This window comes from Gambusia affinis, linkage group LG22 (genome assembly GCF_019740435.1).
Source record: "Gambusia affinis linkage group LG22, SWU_Gaff_1.0, whole genome shotgun sequence".
Lineage (NCBI taxonomy): Eukaryota > Metazoa > Chordata > Actinopteri > Cyprinodontiformes > Poeciliidae > Gambusia > Gambusia affinis.
In genome coordinates this window covers 1229435-1248922 of record NC_057889.1, presented here as the reverse complement: position 1 = coordinate 1248922, position 19488 = coordinate 1229435, and the positions used below count along the sequence as shown (strand labels likewise).

At 41.9% G+C, this 19488-nt stretch overlaps 4 protein-coding genes across 5 annotated transcripts; all 4 read right to left on the bottom strand.

Annotated features, from left to right (window-relative positions):
• Positions 1–454: 454 nt before the first annotated feature.
• Positions 455–4450, bottom strand: LOC122825633 (kelch repeat and BTB domain-containing protein 11-like). 2 transcript variants are annotated; one of them, XM_044107112.1, is made up of 2 exons: positions 2318–3191; positions 455–2119 (listed from the first exon to the last, which is right to left on the bottom strand). In XM_044107112.1, the coding sequence occupies exons 1-2, from the start codon at positions 2971–2973 to the stop codon at positions 1837–1839; spliced, it is 939 nt and encodes a 312-aa protein (XP_043963047.1). In that variant the 5' UTR covers positions 2974–3191; the 3' UTR covers positions 455–1836. The 2 variants fall into 2 exon arrangements, with proteins under 2 accessions (XP_043963047.1, XP_043963046.1); XM_044107111.1 differs by having other exon boundaries at positions 455–4450.
• Positions 4451–6713: 2263 nt separating this feature from the next.
• On the bottom strand, positions 6714–9783 carry LOC122825631 (C-C chemokine receptor type 6-like). The gene is made up of 2 exons (XM_044107109.1): positions 9537–9783; positions 6714–8411 (listed from the first exon to the last, which is right to left on the bottom strand). Exon 2 carries the CDS (start codon positions 8400–8402, stop codon positions 7272–7274), a length of 1131 nt encoding a protein of 376 aa, XP_043963044.1. The 5' UTR covers positions 8403–8411; positions 9537–9783; the 3' UTR covers positions 6714–7271.
• A 562-nt stretch (positions 9784–10345) lies between these two features.
• LOC122825632 (C-C chemokine receptor type 6-like) lies at positions 10346–14579 on the bottom strand. Its single transcript, XM_044107110.1, has 2 exons — positions 14330–14579; positions 10346–12946 (listed from the first exon to the last, which is right to left on the bottom strand). Exon 2 carries the CDS (start codon positions 12935–12937, stop codon positions 11849–11851), a length of 1089 nt encoding a protein of 362 aa, XP_043963045.1. The 5' UTR covers positions 12938–12946; positions 14330–14579; the 3' UTR covers positions 10346–11848.
• Positions 14580–17593: 3014 nt separating this feature from the next.
• LOC122825630 (complement C1q-like protein 2) lies at positions 17594–18976 on the bottom strand. Its single transcript, XM_044107108.1, has 3 exons — positions 18731–18976; positions 18495–18638; positions 17594–18008 (listed from the first exon to the last, which is right to left on the bottom strand). The coding sequence occupies exons 1-3, from the start codon at positions 18852–18854 to the stop codon at positions 17737–17739; spliced, it is 540 nt and encodes a 179-aa protein (XP_043963043.1). The 5' UTR covers positions 18855–18976; the 3' UTR covers positions 17594–17736.
• Positions 18977–19488: the final 512 nt, after the last annotated feature.

Genomic DNA, 19488 nt, shown 5'->3' with positions numbered 1-19488 from the left:
TGTTAGAGTGAAGCAACGCACCGCCGTTAAAACACGTTAAAACGCACCGCCGTTAAAACACGCAGCCATTAAAACACGCAGCCGTTAAAACGCACCGCCGTTAAAACACGTTAAAACGCACCGCCGTTAAAACGCGTTAAAACACACAGCCGTTAAAACACGCAGCCCTTAAAACACACTGCCGTTAAAACGCACCGCCGTTAAAACACGTTAAAACACACAGCCGTTAAAACACGCAGCCATTAAAACACGCAGCCGTTAAAACACGTTAAAACACGTTAAAACACACAGCCGTTAAAACACACAGCCGTTAAAACACGCAGCCGTTAAAACACGCAGCCGTTAAAACACGCAGCCGTTAAAACGCGTTAAAACACGCAGTCGTTCACTCACAGGAAGAGGAGGAGAGTTTCAGAGGAAAGAAACTCAAACCTGTTAAATTTTGGAAGCAGCTTTATTTTCCAGGTGCAACAGAGAAACATTCAGCAGGTGATTTACAAAGACTTGAAAACTAAGAATTCATTTTAGTTTAATCTGAAAGGAAGCAGAAACAGCCCTTAATCTAAAAAACTCCCAGATCATCACACCTCCACCACCGTGCTTCAGTTGTATGAAGTTGTGAAATAAACTTTAAAAAAATCACAAAAGGCCTCAGGTTTGACCAAATCGTCCCACATCCAGCATCTGAGCATTTAGGTAAAAAACCAAACAGGTCATAGTTGCTTCTAATTCTCTTGTCATGAACTTTAACCTTTAACCTTCTCACCGAGGCCTGCAGAGGACTTCCTGTTTTTCTTTACCTTTTCTCTTAGTTTGCACCGTCCGAAGTCAGTTAGCTGAAACCTGTCAGTAGATTTTGGAGGGTATTTCAAAGATTGATGAACAGCAACAGTTGCTTCTCTAAAGCAGTGGCCCCCACCTGGTCCCCAGGGGCCACTGCCCTGCATGTTTTAGGTGTTTCCCTGCTGCTGCACACCTGGATTAAATGAACAGGTGATTAACAGACTTCTACTGCAATGGCAGGAATGCAAAGGGGGTAAAGAAATCATGTGACTCAGCTGTGCTGGAGTCTGGACTCATCAAAACCATGCAGGACAGCGGCCCCCGGGGGCCCCCCAGGACAGCGGCCCCCGGGGGCCCCCCAGGACAGCGGCCCCCGGGGGCCCCCCAGGACAGGGGCCCCCGAGGACCAGGGTGGGACCACTGCTCCAAAGGCATTGCTGGTTGTCTTTTCCCCTGGATGTCGTTGACACACCTTTGTGCTCCAGAGCAGGAAAAATCCAAAAGGTTTTATTCCACCGATAACTCAGTGGGAACAGAACAAGACTCACATTTCTGTTGAAACATTTATGAGTTCCTGTTTCTGACTGAGGATCAGTGACCTCACTGCGGTCCTGAGAGGTTTTGGGCTCTTCAGCCCTCAAAAGGCTCTTAATATTTTCATAAACAGGTAACCTATGCTAAGCTAGCAGTCCCTGTGTGTGACGTCTCATCTATAAAACTTATTTTTGTTTATTTGTTTCATTTAAATACTTTATTTCTTGATATTGTCTTTATTTATTTCTGTTTGTCCTCATTTTTAAAAGATATTTCCAATATATTTCATTCTATTCTCCTTTTTCTGCTCAGTAAAGATAATTTATAAACCAAATGAATATTAATTAACACATATATGTTATTATTAGTTGTAAGCAATAATAATCAAAGTGAATGTATTTAATTTACAAATTGCACTTTTGAACTGAAGTACTGATTAAATGAACTGATACTTTTATTGATCTGGGACTCGAACCTCGCAGGGATCACCGGAAGGCACCGCGGCTGACCCGGTTCGGGTCACTTGTCCAGACTGAGGACGAACGGTACCAGGGACCCGCGGGCCTCCGCGGGACCCGGAAGCACCTCCGACAGGAAGCCCTCGCGCTCCTCACGCACCTCGAACTGCAGCGCGTGGCCGCGGCTCACGCAGTAGATGCGGTCTCCGAGCACCGCACAGCGGAACGGCTGCGGGTTGTCCAGCGGGAAGCGCGCGCCGCCGAGCCACACCTTCACCAGCGTGTTGTACCTGTACACGCTCACGGCCGCGCGCTCCCGCTCCACGTCGAAGCGGTAGATGAGGCTGCGGTGAGCCACCATGTCGGCGGAGCGCCGCCGGCTCTCGTTGAACGGACACTCCTCCCACTCGTCGCGGCGGCTGTTGTATCGCAGCAGGCGGTAGAAGAGCGAGCCGCCGGACACGAACAGCGCGCCGCCGCACGCAACAGCCTCGTGCGCGACCGCAAAGGAGCCTCTGGGCAGCGGAGCCACGTGAGCCCACCTGTCCGCGCGCGGGTCGTAGCGCTCCACGGTGAACAGACACTCCCCCCCGATGGCGTACAGGTGTCCGTCCATGGACACCAGCCGCAGCTGGCAGCGCGGCTGCGTCAGCGGGCGGACCCGGCTCCAGAGGCCGGTCCGCGGGTTGAAGCAGAACACCCGGTCCGACGCCGTGGAGCGGCCGTCCTGTGTCCCCATCCCGCCCGCCACGAACAGGTAGTTGTAGAGGGTGCACATCCCGGAGCCTTTAGCCGGGACTTCCTCCGGCAGGACGGTCAGCAGCTCCCAGCGCTGGGAGTCCGGGTGGAGGCAGAACACCCGGCGCGGGGCGGGGTCCTCCCGCTGCGGGCTCTGCGGGCGGCTGCTGTCCAGCACCTCGGAGGTCTCGGCCACCGCCAGCACCTTCCGCCCCTCCATCCTGCGGGTCAGGATGAGCTCCCGCTCCGCGGCGGTGAGCCGGCCGAACACGGCGGGGCTCCGCAGCACCTGCAGGTAGTGGTCGCTCATGAAGTCCAGCAGCCGCTGCTTGTCGCGCTCGGAGCCGCCGCGCTTCGCCTCTTCCAGCAGCTCGTAGCAGTTTTCCGCGGTGATCTGCGGCGGGTTGTCGCTGCGGTCTGGATCCGGATGCTTCACCTTGTCCGCTGCCATCTGGTCCATAGTTACCGGCTCGGTTCGATCGGGATCCTGTCAGGCCCAATGATCACCTTTTTAATAAAATCCTCAGCAGTTGACGCCCAGTTCATTCAGTCACTCTGTTGCTTCAAGTTTTCCTCCTGCTCCTTTTCTCCTCCATCTCCTCCGGGGCGCGGCGGCTGCTGCAGCCGGGCCGTGTCTCCGGACACAAAGCCGGACACTGACCGCTGGACTCCTCCTCCTCCTCCTCCTCCTCCTCCTCCTCCTCCTCCTCCTCCTCCTCCTCCTCCTCCTCACTGGACCTCGCGTCTCCGCCCTGCAGGCGGAGCAGAACTCCGGCTGTTTGGTGGAACAATGGTTTTGTTCTCCCAGAACTCATCGAGGAGGGTTTACAGTTTTCACACAAAACAGCAGCGGCTGCAGAAAGTTCGGCTGGAAGAAAAAAATAAAAATAAAAAACATAAATAGATGATAAATTCTGAAATAAAACACAAAATACTTGTTTGTTTCTGTGAACTATGAGCAGCGAGTTGCTGTCCGTGGTGCTGAACCGGGTCCAGTTTATCCCAGCAGGATGTGCAGCAACCCGAACCAACAGGCAATTCGGACAAATTACGAGCAACTCCATCTAAAAATCGAAGATCTGGACTCAAATCAATCATTAATTCACTCCTTAGCTTAATTAAAAGGCTAATTTAGTGTTTTCCTGAATGGATTAACAGGATTTCTGCACATTCTGGTTTCCAAATTATACAAAAAAAAAAAAAACACACACAAAAAAAAACAAACGTTTTTGTGGAGAATTTGATGCCAGATCCGTTAAAACCGTTTCTGTTCAGTCAGCAGGAGAACTTTCTCCTTCAATCTGCAGTCCAATTAAAGCTAATGCGTTTTATCTGTAAATCAATGAAAGTGGATGAGACGTTTCTCAAATGAAAAGTCAGCGAATTTGCTGCCGAACAGCTCCCCCTGCTGGATGGATGTCGAAATTGCTCTTCTGTTGGTTTTAACATGTTTTTAAAAACGTTCCAGTTGAATTTCCTTCGGAAACAGTTGAATGCGATCAGGTCTCTGTCTGTACAGGTAGTGATTAAAATGTTACTACATCAGTTCCAAAACCTCAGATCATTTACTTTGACTGGGCCACTGCAAAACCTCCATTCTTGTTGTATATTTTATACTTTTGTTAAGTTAACTTAGTGACTTCAATGTTCAGAAGCTGCAGAATCCCCAGCCATGATTCCTCCACCACCGTGTGAACATGTTGATGAGTAGAGATTTAATGTTTGACTCAATCCACTCATTTTCTTATTCTGTTATTTTGCATCTTTGTTTTTTGTTCATTATTTACAATCTATGTAAAGTTTTAGTTAAATGATGTCATGCATGAACAAATTTCAAAGCTTTACTTTAAAATTCAAACCAGGATTATTATTAAATTATGACAACAATAGTGATGTGAATATTTTCAGTTTTTATACTGAAGCTTGTTTTCATCAGTCCTCTTCTAGCAACAGCGCCCCCTGCTGTGGATCAAATGCTGCTTACTGCTACAAATATATTACAAAACAATGGCCAGTGAAGTTGGGAATAGTTTTTATAATTAAATATAAACTGTAGATAGATTTATTCTCATGCCTGGCTCAATAAAAAGTAAAAGTGATGAACTGAAACAGGTCAAGTTTGTTGATTCTTGAAGCTGAAGACAGAAAACATGATCCTGCTGGAAGACGTCGCCAGTGAAAGAGGAATATTAGAGAATGTTTGTTTTTCAAATACAGGCCAGCAGGAAGTGAGGAAATCCTGCGTTCACAGCCAAATGATGCTTCTGCAGACGTCACTGTTCCAGTTCTCACACTGTCAGCCAATCTGTTTCTAACGTCGGTAAGATCTGACTCTCCAATAGGACGCCGTGTGAAATCTCTGAGACGTAAATGAGTTTGTAACCTGATCCAAAGTTCTGCGTCTGCTGTGATTCAAACAGAAACTCGTCCCTCTGATCAGCTGTTTCCTCTCCAGGCTTTAAAAGCAGCAGTTCTCAAACCACTGATCCAAAACAACAACCAGGATTCAGAGACTTTGCTGGAACAAATTCACCCAATATTTCACTCTAATTAAAATGTGTCAGTTATCTCAGGCATCAGTTAGCTGTGCAACCACAAACATCACAACACAAATCTTTTGATTAAAATGATTTTTATTGATATGCTTAAAATCTCAAATATGCAGGTTTTAGCTCAGTATCAATAGTAAGATTCAAACAGCATATAAATGTTGCCTAAAGTGTAACATCAGTGCCTGAAGTCCAGACTCCTTAAACATTTAGCAGCAAATAAAAGCCTCAAAGTTGGCAAAACACTCAGAGTTTAATCCTTAAAACTGAATCCAAGGCTGATTACATTGGAACAGAAAACAGCTGGAGGGAAACTGACAGAGAGAAATAACAATATCAAACATCCTCATGTTATACAAATTCAACAAATTAAATCATAGAAAGTCATTAAAATACAAGGTTTTATTTACATAGATGTAGTTTAGGAAAAAATGTTCCAGACTGAAGAAATCAGCCAGTTTTTGAGTCTAAATCTACAACCTGGATCATTCAGTCTGCCATCATGGTGAATCTGGGCAACTTGAAATAAAACTTTCTTTTCCAAGGCAATATTTTCTGATATTTGTTGATCAGCTTCAGCTGAGAGCAGAGTCGCCTTCAGTCTGAGTCCAGCAGCAAGTCTTTACAGTTACCCAAAAACTGACAGGAGGAACTGTCACTTCCTGTTTCCTGTATATTGGCGATGACTTCCTGTTGACTTCCTGTTGACTTCCTGTTGACTTCCTGTTGACTTCCTGTTGAACACATTATGTTAGTGGACGGCCTTTCAATCTCATGTCATACGCTGGGACATACTGGAGAAGTCACCAGTTTGTTCAGTGAGTGGGCGGGGCCTAGGTGATGTCATCAATATCATTAGAGTCACTTTAACATATCCAGTTTGGTGCAAATCGAACGATGCGTGTGTAATTTAGAGCCAACCGGATGCAAACGGTGAAGGATTGGAACTCGCCGATCTGCCACCAGCCAGAGTTGGGAGACGGATTCAGCATCATGTTGTTCTGACACCAGACAGGTTAGAATCTGTACGAGTCAAAGTCCAAAAGGAAGACATTCAGCAGCTAAATAAGTGACTTCCTTTTGGAAAGGGGCGTGGCTAACGTGACGTCACCATCTGACTATGTGAATGTGATGATTGCTGGTCTGTTGTGACACAGGAAGTGAAATGAAGCATCCGATTTGGCGCGAGGACATCATGATGTTTTATTTTGAAGCTTGGCCACGCCCACATGCTTTCATGAAGCAAAAAAAAAAAGCAGTGGGAGGAGTTTGCTCAGATCTGTGTGCAAAAGAGATAAAATAGTGACTTTGATCCAAAATGGCCAACTTCCTGTGGAAGTTACACATATATCCAATTTGGGGTTGATTTTTTTAAATATTGGAGAGGGATGAATTAGGCCACACCCACTAAATATTAGGATTAGGACTGATCATATCAAATGTGGAGCAGATCGACTGAAACATTTAGAGCCAGACGTGTGAACACAGGAGCAGGGATGTGATGATGTCAGCAGATAGCCACGTAGTATCATCCAGTGTACAACATGGACGACTCAGATTAAGGTTGGTGTAATTCAGCCTTCGTTGTGAAAGTTACAGCATTTCCTTTGAATTAGTGAGCATGCCAAGTTTTCAATTTGGCCACTCCCCCTAGTCCTGGCCAAAACCTCAAGATTTTGATAACTTTTAATGCCCCATTTCTTAACTGCACATTGAAACAGGCTGAAGCCAATAGCTCAAAATCATTGGAGGAAGACTCCGAAGTTTGAGTTGAGAAAATGTAAAAAACCTCTCTGTAGATTTCAAAATGTATTTAAGAGACTTTGTTTACTTGATTTTTGGAGCATCTATCTACATAACCATTTTCAAATATCTAGGATGTACCGTTTGGATGTTTACAGGTTGAGCAGTTTGGCCACACCCACTTTTGATTCCATTAAAAACTTTTAATACGAGGGACAAATGAGGTGAAAATTGGTGAGTTTTCAGATATGCTTAGGTCCGTAAATTTGCATTATTGGACGGGAAAGCAAAAACTGAGCAACAATTAACATAAAGAAGTTTATTTTTTGTTTTCTCTTTTAATAAATTTTTAAGTCTAACATCTTGTGGCTGAACTGTGCTTGAGAATAAAATTAATTTTCATGTTATTCAAGTTTGGCATTTAAAGACCTTCATGGCAAGATCAGAGCTTCTCACACAAATATCTTCATGTAAGAAAAGATGTGCTTGTTCTGCTGGACCTGTCAACCGAGCGGCGAACTGTGGACATGCAGATATCAGAGGTGACCCTGGATGAGTGGCGCGGGGCGAGGTACCTCTGACCCAAACAGCACAGGTTCTGGAAGATCCTCCTGAAGTGGTTCCTAAAGTTCACTCCGATGAAGGCGTACAGCAGCGGGTTCAGGCAGCAGTGCAGGTAGGCGACAGTCTGCAGCACAGACATCGCCGTTTTCAGTGAAGACTCAGCGTGACAATCACGAAGTTCAAAATAACTGACAGTCTCATACAACAGGGCCAGGTTGTAAGGCAAGTGGCAGACGATGAAGACCAGCATCACCACCATCACCACTCGGATCGCTTTGTGTCGCTTGTAGCTTTTAGCTTTCTGCAGGGTGATGATGACTGAGGTGTAGCAGAAGATCATGATGAGCAGCGGCAGGAAGAAGCCAATGGCCAGTTGGGTGCTGGGAACAGCAACCTTCACTATGCTAGCAGTGTTGCTGTCATCAAATTTCCACTCACAGACGTACTGTGGATCTGTTGTCTCTTCCTCTTCTGTGCTGTTGAACCAGGTGATCTCATGATGTGACGGTTCGTACCAATGGTAGAAGTGGAAAGTGGGAACAGACACCAGTAAGGCAAAGATCCAGATCAGGAAACAGATAATGTGGCTGCTTGACACCGAGCGTAACCTGAAGCTCCGGCGAGCCTGGACGATGGCGATGTAGCGGTCGGTGCTGATACAGGCTAACATTAGCATGCCGCTGTACAGGTTGACGCTGTAGGAACCACGCAGCAGCTTACAGGCCACCTGCCCCATCGGCCAAGAGTACATCTCGTTGTAGACGATGAAAGGTAGAGCCAGCACGAACAGCAGGTCAGCGATGGCCACATTGAGCAGGTAGACGTCAGTCATGGATTTGGTTCTCTTGTAGAGGGCAAAGGTGAGGATGACCAGGCTGTTCCCCACCAAGCCCAGGATGCAGATGATGGAGTGAATGTAAGGACCAACCACAAAGTTCACACTGTTGCTGTCACTGAAGGAACACGGTTCATAATCAGGGTAGTTGTCATCATATTCATTGGGTGGAGATGTTGGGTCATTGGAGATGTTCATCTTGTTTTACTGTAATAAAAGTCAAAGAGAAAGTCAATTAAAATATGTTACAATTAAGGCATTTGTTACTCCAACGCTGTAGTTCTGTACTTCGTTAGAATGCATCAATTTGTTTCTGTTTGTGTTTTAAGAGCCTTGAAGTGACATTTCTAATGACTTCAAAAATATTTCACTGATTTCACCCAACAGGTTCTCAGTCCAGTTTTAGAAAACGTCGGGTTGACGGACGAATGTTTCCAACAGTTTGAACAAAAATCTAAACAACATTCACTGACTGGCTGTTTCTCTGTTCCTATGTAGATGTGTTCATAATGATCTCTTCACACAGCCTGCCTTTTCTCACAAGAGGAAGGAAAAACACAAACCATATTATACGCAAATAGTCACATGAATGCTAAATGAATAATAGAGTCAGAGGAAGCTAAAATGACCTTTAAATAAGTAAATATATTTACTCAAAATCAAGTTTCCATAGCAGGTCCATTCAGAGACTAAGAAAATCAATTTAACAGTAACATCGGGGTAAACTGATGAAATATTCACTGCAAGATTTTTACAGTTTCTCACTTTGTTTTCTTTTAATTTTTTCTAAAATTCTCATTCTGAAGAAACAGCTTCCAATCAATCAAACTTTATCTGTAGGTAACCTTTAATAGAAATGACAGAAGTGCACTGTACTGGTTAAAAACCAAAAACACACAGCAGAAGTTAATGTTTTACATCAACTATAAAAAGAGAAAAGAAAAATACCTTCTTGCATTTCCTGCTGTTTTTTTTCTGAACTGATTGGTCATTTTACTGTTTTCACAATTAAACGTTTATTAAATATGGCTTAGAATATAAAGTTAAATCATTTAATTCCCATGTGTTTCCTGGAGTGACACATCACCACATTCTGGGTGAATAAAACATTTTGACAACATCTGAGATTCTACTTTGGTACCATAAAATGTACTGGTCTTAAATACAATCTAAACAATATAATCACTGAACCGTGAACCAATAAGATGAACCAAAGCTGCAGGATCAATAGAAGATCTCTTACTCAAATCATCTAAACAATCCAGCTTCAAACTAAAAGCTAATCTTCTGCAGCGTTTCTCTCAGCAGAGGCTGTTGAATCAGGACTCTCACCTTCTGATTGACAGACAGTTTCCTCCTCGTTGTGGTGAATTAAAGCTCAGAGTGAAGAAGCCGATCTTTTCCAAGTCAGCGCTGCTTTCTGTGCAAATACCTTCTTGTTGCTTCAGTGTCTAAAAAAACAAAATCACTCAGAGGAATATTAGGAACTATGTGACCTGTGACAACAACTGTTGTTCCACTTTAGTTTTTTAAAGGTCATTTTATGTTCCTCTGTACTTACTCTGAATTTCATTTTTATATTCATGTCAATATTTGCAAATGTAATTGTCTGCGTTCCTCCTTCCTCATGCAAACTGGGAGAGATGGTTACGAAAACACAACACAGTAACAGACAGAGTTAGCTGGTCATCAGGGAAGGTTGGCTTCAAATCAAGAACTTATTTTGTTTAAATTCTTGTTCAGCATCTTTGAAAACATCAATCCATCTTAAAGTTTTCCAAAACATAACTGGTTCCAGTCCTAAAATGGTTCTTGTACTGCGTCAGTTCTAAGGACCCGTTTGGACTTCAACTTTAAAACAGTGGAAAACTTTTAAAGGGGCAGCAATATGCATTTTCCAGGCACATGATGCTAATTCCTAGCACTATCAAGTAACTCTGTTTCCTTCAGTTGAGATAAAATTGCTCCATACACAGAAAGTCATTTTTGTGTTTGATTTGATGTAAAGCACTTTGAAATGCCTTGATGCTGAAATGTGCTATACAAATAAAGTTTGATTGATTGATTGATTGATAAAATATTTACCTGTGAATGGTTGCCATGGGAGATTAAATGATACGTGAAAGAATTAAAACAACACTCTAAGTATGTTTTTAATGAGATAACATTGTAAAGTGATGCAAAACTCCAGGAAGTCGAAGATAAAATTATTAATGTTTTATTTCTTTAATATTTCTGCTTCTATTCTGCTGCATTTTGTCCTCAGTTCTCATCTTCAGCTGAGATTTATTGCTAAGTGAAAGTCCAACTTCTTCAGAACAAGTTAAGAGTAATGAACTCATTCTCACGCCCCAGTGGACAACTGCGGAACTACAGGCACAAACATGCTGGCAAACAGAAAGTAACAGGAAACAGAACGAACAGCTTTCTCTTTCTAAGCAAATCATGAACACTTAACTCAAAAAGGTTAGTATGAGACCATTATCCAACATATTCAAATCAACTGATCAGAAATAATCAGGGTTTAGTGATACATATATTGATTCCACAATATAAAAATTACATTTATGAAAGAAAAGGGAAGAGATTTGTACATCACATTTTCACATGAAGTGTTTTACATGAAAAAACTAAAATAAAAAAATTAAAAAAACGACAATAAACTTTACACTGCAGTGAGAAACCCAATGCTGAAAACAAAACAACAGTCTAGACAAATTGCTTTAAAGTAAACCTTCCAACCTTCCATTCATCAACAAAATCATTTAAAAAGTTTCTTCAACAGTTAAACAGGTTTAGTGACCTAAACATGTAGAGACACATAAAGACGATTACAAAACCAGCCTTCTATCGCCTGCAGAAACTTTCCAGGGAGGATTTTCTGGGTGTTTCCTTATTAATTTATTGATTGATCATCAGTGTTGATTTTATCTCCTTATATTTCTTTATCACTTTATGGCAACATGCTTTAAAAATAAAATTAATAACATTAAAGAACTGATGAACAGAAGATGATCTGGGGGGGGAGGCAGTAAAGTGAAATTTAATTGAAAGTGCTTGAACAGAATCTGACTACAGAGGATCATGACGTATTTATTGGGTTTCCAGGTGAAATCTGCAGGATTTATGTCACATATTTGCCTCAGGGCAGTTCAGGCTACAATGTAGTAGCTCAGCACCGTCATCGTGTGAATGTGTGTGTGAATGGATGAATGTAATGTGAAGGGCTTTGGAGTCTAGATAAAGTATTATACAAAAACAGGCCATGAACATAAACAGTCTAATATTTCCTTTTCAGCAGGTGGTGGACTCTTCCTCTAAAAACTCTGAACTATCAGAAACATCATCCAGTATTTTCGGATCAATCCAGGAAAATTTGCTGAAATTTTGATGTTTTGTCCAAATGTATTCAAAACGGATTTCTTTTCATTTTACACATCACCGTTTTCTGTCTCATGCAGAAAACATTTTCACCAGCAGCCAAGATTCTTATGGAAACTAAGCAACAATCAACACAATGAGACCTCAGGAGTTTGTAATGTTTTGGTTTTGTCTTTTGAATAATTTCTAACATCTTCTCTTTGTGGTCAAAATTTGCTTTGGAGATCTGAAGATCTCAATCAGAGCTCCTGAGACAATTAGCTTCACATGCTAAAAGAAGCACTGTCTTCATTGGTCCCATTAATGGAGAGGCGGCGCGGGGCGAGGTACCTCTGACCCAAACAGCACAGGTTCTGGAAGATCCTCCTGAAGTGGTTCCTGAACTTCACTCCCATCAAGGCGTACAGCAGCGGGTTCAGGCAGCAGTGCAGGTAGGCGACAGTCTGCAGCACAGACATCGCCGTTTTCAGTGAAGACTCAGCGTGACAATCACGAAGTTCAAAATAACTGACAGTCTCATACAACAGGGCCAGGTTGTAAGGCAAGTGGCAGGCGATGAAGACCAGCATCACCACCATCACCACTCGGATCGCTTTGTGTCGCTGGAAGTTTTTAGCTTTCTGCAGGGTGATGATGACTGAGGTGTAGCAGAAGATCATGATGAGCAGCGGCAGGAAGAAGCCAATGGCCAGTTGGGTGCTGGGAACAGCAACCTTCACTATGCTAGCAGTGTTGCTGTCATCAAATTTCCACTCACAGACGTACTGTGGATCTGTTGTCTCTTCCTCTTCTGTGCTGTTGAACCAGGTGATCTCATGATGTGACGGTTCGTACCAATGGTAGAAGTGGAAAGTGGGAACAGACACCAGTAAGGCAAAGATCCAGATCAGGAAACAGATAATGCGACTGTTTGACACCGAGCGTAACCTGAAGCTCCGGCGAGCCTGGACGATGGCGATGTAGCGGTCGGTGCTGATACAGGCTAACATTAGCATGCCGCTGTACAGGTTGACGCTGTAGGAACCACGCAGCAGCTTACAGGCCACCTGCCCCATCGGCCAAGAGTACAGCTCGTTGTAGACGATGAAAGGTAGAGCCAGCACGAACAGCAGGTCAGCGATGGCCACATTGAGCAGGTAGACGTCAGTCATGGATTTGGTTCTCTTGTAGAGGGCAAAGGTGAGGATGACCAGGCTGTTCCCCACCAAGCCCAGGATGCAGATGATGGTGTGAATGTAAGGAACAACCACAAAGTTCACACTGTTGCTGTCACTGAAGGAACATGGTTCAAAATCAGGGTAGTTGTAATCATATTCATAAGGTGGAGATGTTGGGTCATTGGAGATGTTCATCTTGTTTTACTGTAATAAAAGTCAAAGAGAAACTTTATTAAAAGATGTGACAAAAGCAGCGATTCAAAAAAAATGTTTCATTGCTCATGAAAATCCAGCAGGGGGCGGTAATGTTTAAAGACAAGTTGAAATTTTGTCGATGGAAAAACATTGAGTGAGAAATTAGATTTTTGTTGTTTTATTTTTTTATTTATGTAATTAGAAAACCTTTGGTGATAGATTTATGCAGAAAGGAAAATTATACAAAATATTGATGCTGAAACCATTAAAGGAGAATTTTTTTCAGTTAATCTACATGTATGTTTCACTTACTGATAAAGTTGATGAAATAAATGTGTTTTCCAATAACATTATTACTGATTAGATGGTTCATATGGTTTTCATTAAAAAAATCTCTTAAAGATTTTGTTTTATGAGGAAGGAGGAAGTTAGTGAATTAAAAAAAACTTTTAAATAAATACACTTCTTTATAACTTTTTACGTAGTTTAAAAACTGATAAAATACTTATTGCAATATTTTTATACCTTCTACCTTCAACGTCCTAAACAGGTTGTCCAGATTATTTTTCACAAGAAATTCTGGAGTAACAATTTTCAGTCAGGTTTCTGCAGCAGACAGCAGGTAAAACAGAGTTTAAACTGAGCAGTATTTCCTCATTTCCTAGAAATAAATATACTAGTTGATAAATAAATAAATAGCAGCTTCTGATGTCAGAATAATAAACTTTGTTTGAATTCAGCATTTTTACACAGTAAACCTGAACATGAAGGCAAAAAGCTGCATGTTTGATACGAACACAGGGCTGCTTATCACTACTATTGATTGATTTATTGATTGATTGATTGATTATCTAAAGCCAACATTCACTGATGGCATAGAAGTGCTGTCTGTTGTTAACCATCTCTCACAGACAGGCTGCCTTGTTCACATCAGGAAGGAGGACTGCAGATCATCACAAATGCAAATATCAAACATTTTCATGCAAATGGCAGAAATACATACTCTGGTTCTTTACACCAGCTGTAAAAGCTCCTGGAGGAGGATTGTGTAAACATGGTTCTGGTCAATAGAAAGTTATTAAGTTATTTTCTGTCCAGGATTGAAGCCAGAATGAGATATTGGTGAACAAAACATTTGAAAAATTATCTGAAATTCTGCCTTGATGACTATTTATTAGTTCTAGAAATAATCTAAACCATATTTATCACTGCAACAATAAGACGAACCAAAGCTGCTGGATCAGTAGAAGATCTCTGCATTCATCCACAGTCATGAAAACCAAACAACTTTTCAGTAAAAGGAGCACAAACTTTAAAACTAGTGAGATTTTTCCAAACAATCCAGCTTCAATCTAAAATTGAATCTTCTGCAGCTGGAATCAGGATTCTCACCTCTGAGGCTGATGGACTGACAGTTTCCTCCTCGGTGTGCGAATTAAAGCTCAGACTGAAGAAGCCGATCGTTTCCAAGTCAGATGATCCGACTGCAGCTGAACATCGTCGATGCTTCAGCGTCTAAGAAAAATAAAACCTGACTGACATCAGGGACTGGTTGAACCAGTGGAGCTAAAATTCCCCAGTTGTTTTCACTTTAGTTATTTAAAAAGTTATTTTTAACTTTCCCTGAACTCCTCCTGAGTGTAATCTTATCTTTTAACTATTTGCATGTTTGGGGAATGCACTGCATTCCTCCTTCCTCATGTGAACAAAGCGGCCGTGTGGAAGAGCTGGTTAGCGTGTTAGCGTGTTAGCATGTCTTCATTAATATTGGGCTTCATATCAGATAATTGACTGGTTGAACTTTTTGTCCAAACTCTCTGAAACATCTGTCCTTTTCTAGAGCATGACTGGTTCTTGTGCTGATCCAGTTCTAAGAACCAGTTTGGATTTCCAATAAAAACAACGAAACACTTTAAAAGCATCAATTCATAAGAATCATCCAGAAAAACATCTGGCTTCATGTTTGGACTTTAAGTTTGTGAAGGATTACAATGTTTTCATGGTTTCTTTTCTAAATGACATTTAAAGTTTAAACCTTTGCTTGTTTCTTCATGTTGTCGTTGGAGGTGATTTTCATGGCCTCCAGTCAGAGAATGACTGAACTCTCCAGATGTTTTATCTCTTCTGTTATAATCAACTGATCAGAAATAATCAGGATTAAATGATCAATTAAACTGTCATCAACCAAACCAGAGAAACTGACTGCAAATTTAACTTCTCATGAAAATACAAAGATAAAGAAATATATTTTTATAACAATTCAGCAACAAAGCTGTTCAAATAATTGAACATGATAAAATGTTAAAACAACAAACAATCAATCAATAAATATTACATAACAGTGGAATAATAAACATGGAGGAGTTTCTTCAGATCTTGTTGGGATTTTAATCCTGGAAATGTTCTTCAGGTGACAGAAGGCCGACTTTCTAACCGTCTTTATGTGTCTCTGAAGGTTCATTGTTTTAACAGTTTTCATGGCTCACCAGCATTTTGTTTCCCTTTTTGACCATTTCTTCTTTCACTTCTTATTAGTGGAGTAATTTCCCACGGAGATTTCTTCCTACAACCTTCAGTGTAAAGAGAATCCAATCAGAGGCGACTGCATGAGAGTAAAATCAATTCAACATTTCATCTGTGTTGTCCTCAAAGAAATAAATAAAATAAAATAAAACAATAATAATCAGATGTAGTTTTGCTGTTGGCCACTAGATGGTGATGTTGAACCAACAGGATGACAGGATGAGTCACGTCTTCATCCTCAAAGTTTCTCTTATTTGTCTTTTTAACGCATCTAAAGTTCAGTCAGTTTGGGAGAAAAATATCTGAACCTTCATTTGTAGCCTTGACTCAGATTCCAGTCTGGACTTTGACTAGGCCGTTCCAATAGATAGACATGTTCTGATCCAAAGTGCAGCGCGAGGAGATAAATGTGTACAGAGCGGATGTTTGGTGCGCTACCTCCACCTAGTGGTCATGCAGTGGAACAACAGGAGAGTCGGACAGGTCTGATCTGTTGCTCACGTCCCTCTGACTGTTTTTGTTTTCTGAAGCAACGAGGTTGTTGATGAGCCGTTGGATCATTTCACCCAGAAAGCAGCTCTGACTGGGAACGATCAGCTCCTCCGGTCTGAACTTTAATTCACCACAAAGAAGGAACTGAATCAACTCCAGAACGTGAGAATCCTGGTTTTGCATGAGAGAAATGTTGCAGAAGATTAACTTGATGGTGGATTTATTAGATTAAAACTCGATCATTTCACAGGGTGCGTTGCTCTTATGGAAAGTGAAAGATGTTTGGTTTGATTAAAGATCATCATAATAAAATCTATATTCTGTTTATTTTCCTCATCCAGTCCGGAGCGAACAGTGGATTACAGCGCCACCTGTCTTCACAGAGAATCACTGCACATGATTTTCTTCATCTTTGTTCAACTAAATGTCTTGGATTAATAGTTATACATTATAAACTTTGGAAAACCCAGTGGACCAGAACCAGGACCAGAACCAGAACCAGCAGATATTATGGTACCAGATTTCTCTGGACTTAAACCAACATGGATATTTTTAGTGATTAAATTTAAACTTTTATGCATATTTTATCCTTTAGACAGAAGGAAGAACTGCATTAAGCCCGACATAAATGATTACACAGCAGGAGAGCCTTGACTCCCTTCAGAGGCTTTAACTAGACCCTTCTCTCCACATGTCCAAGTGTTACTGGGGTTTCATGGAAATCGTTACAAGTCGTCACACAAGGCCTGGTTCTCCGGACATCCCATAATATTTCTGCCTTAGATCACTGAGTCTTTATTTCCGTCAGCAGAGAGATGATCTAATGTGTAAAAACTGAATATTAATATTAATATTATTACCTGTTCAGGTCTAGAAGCTGACCCACAGCATGATGCAACCTCCACCGTGTTCAGCAGAAGAGAGGCTGTTTCTGTTCTTTACTGACATCAATTTATAACAAACTTCAAGACCTTCTTCTGATTTCTTCCTTTATTAAACCCTAAAATATAAATACTATGCTTCTATATTGGAAAACTTCCGTCTACTGATGAGAATATTTTACAAAAAATTCAAAGAGCTTTTAAAAAACTTTGAAATTTTTTTTTTAAAATGTTGAATATATTAAAATAAAAATAGAATAAGACAATGTTTTCATGTTGCATCATCTCTGAACATGTTGATGAAACAGAACCGGTTCTACACCAGCCGTTAGTTAGTTTTTGAATCCTTAAAAGGAAACCAGCTGGTGTTAATGTTGTTGGTCAGACCATACAGTCAGTAAAAGAACTGCTGAACGGGTTTGACCGTCGGACCCAACAGAACTTCAGGGAAAATGTCCGGTCAGCCCGACGGCGTCCGGCCAGGCTGGAAACTGAGTTTTTTCCAGAGGTTATTGATTTTCTTCCTGTCTCTGTTGGACGTTAACAGTTCTGACTGTGAAACGTGTCGATAAGCTGCTGAACCAACGAGCAAAGGAAACAAACGGCAGACGGTGTTCTGGGACCGAATCCAAGCATTTCTGTTTGGATTCACGTTTTATCTGTTTCAATATTTAAAGGACTGAAAACCTTGAACTTGTTTTTCTGACTGATTTCTTACAGGATTCAACAGATTTGAAAACAAACAAACAAAACAAGCAGCTTGTTGGTTTTCAGGAGTTTATTTCTGTGAGATCTGATGAACTGATTTTTATTCATCAGTGCTTTTAATTTGACAGCCATCCAGCAGACTTCCTGCTGGGCTTCTTGACCAAGATGTCTGCCATGGTTCAGGACGACCTTCATCTAAATGGGGAAGACGAGGAACCCGGTGAAGGTGCTGAGGCGGCCCTGGTCAGCGATGCTCTTCCCGGCCCACAGCTGGACGAAGACCCGGTCTCCCTGCTGCAGAACCATCGCCATCCCGTTGGAGGCGCCGGACTGGGTTCCTGCTTTGTGGAAGATGGTGAACATGTTTTCTCCGTTCTTCTTCACCCCGGCTTGCAGCTCACCGTTCGGACCGGCGATTCCAGTGGCCCGGATGTAGTAGAGCCCTGTGACCGGGGCGGTGAAGATACCTGCAGGAAAAGAATCTGGGTCAGTGGTTCTGGTTCTGGAAGATTTAAACTGCTGCTGGACTGGAGTTGGTCCTGGTTACCAACTACAAACACCAAGGTCCAAATGAACTAAGTGAACTAAATGAACTAAATGAACTAAGTGAACTAAGTGAACTAAATGAACTAAATGAACTAAATGAACTAAGTGAACTAAATGAACTAAATGAACTAAGTGAACTAAATGAACTAAATGAACTAAGTGAACTAAATGAACTAAATGAACTAAATGAACTAAGTGAACTAAGTGAACTAAATGAACTAAGTGAACTAAATGAACTAAATGAACTAAGTGAACTAAATGAACTAAATGAACTAAGTGAACTAAATGAACTAAATGAACTAAGTGAACTAAATGAACTAAATGCCAAATGACTCATTTTTCTGGTAAAGACTCGTGGTGCGTTCAGGTTCTCCCTAAACTAACAGATGGTAATGAATCCCGGTCACCTGTTGCCGGGTCGTATCCGTTGCCGATGTTGGTGATCACTTTCTCGAACTTCAGAGTTTCATCAGCTCCAACCGGGCCCTTGGTGGTCCAGGTGTTGCTGTCGACGTTGAAGAGCGCGGCGGAGAACGCCACCCTGGATTTGGCTGCAGGAGGTCAGAAGGTCAGTTAGAGAAACTCAAACATCTGGGAGTCTAACAGACAATCAGCTGAAGTCTGAGGAAGAATCGGAACCGACTCAGGACGTCGTTGTCCGCCTCCAGCTTCTGGACCCGCTCAGGCAGACCGCCCGGCTGACCGCCCGGCTGAGCGCCGACCAGGCCGCACACCAGAACCGCCACCAGGAACAAACTGGACTTCATCTTCACTGAGGACGGAGAGACCTGGACCCACTGCAGGACAGGAGACTGTGTGCCGAAGCTCTGGAGCGCTCCGGGTTTTATCCCAGTCCGGATCCGAACTTTGGATCTCTGGGAGCAACGATCCGGGTTGACCGAGTCCAACTAACGCAATTTATTGATCCTTACCGGCAACGGATGATCAATACTGGTTAATGTTTCATTGATGGAAAAATCAAATTGTTTGGTTCCTTTCATAAACTCAGCAAACAGAAAAACCAGCTGGCAAAGGTAAAAACTGAAATGAAAAGTTTCAAAAGGTAAAATAAACTGATAAATGAAAAAATGTTTAAATCAAAACCTTGAAGTGAAACCAGAAGATGCTTTTAGTTTTTTCTAATCAATCTAAACATCTGATTCTGACACCAAAACTCTGGTTTTATCCTCCATTATCTGTTTGTTTCCCTTTAAACATCAACATTATGTTGTTTCATAAACACCATCTGAACCCCCTGACTGTCTTCACATCCTGAACTCAACCAGCTGTTGGAAATATCTGAGCTTTTGAAGGATTTTGTTGAATTGACAGAATCAGTTGCTGCATTTTTAAAAGCTGCAGCATTTTTAAAAGCTGCAGCATTTTTAAAAGCTGCAGCAT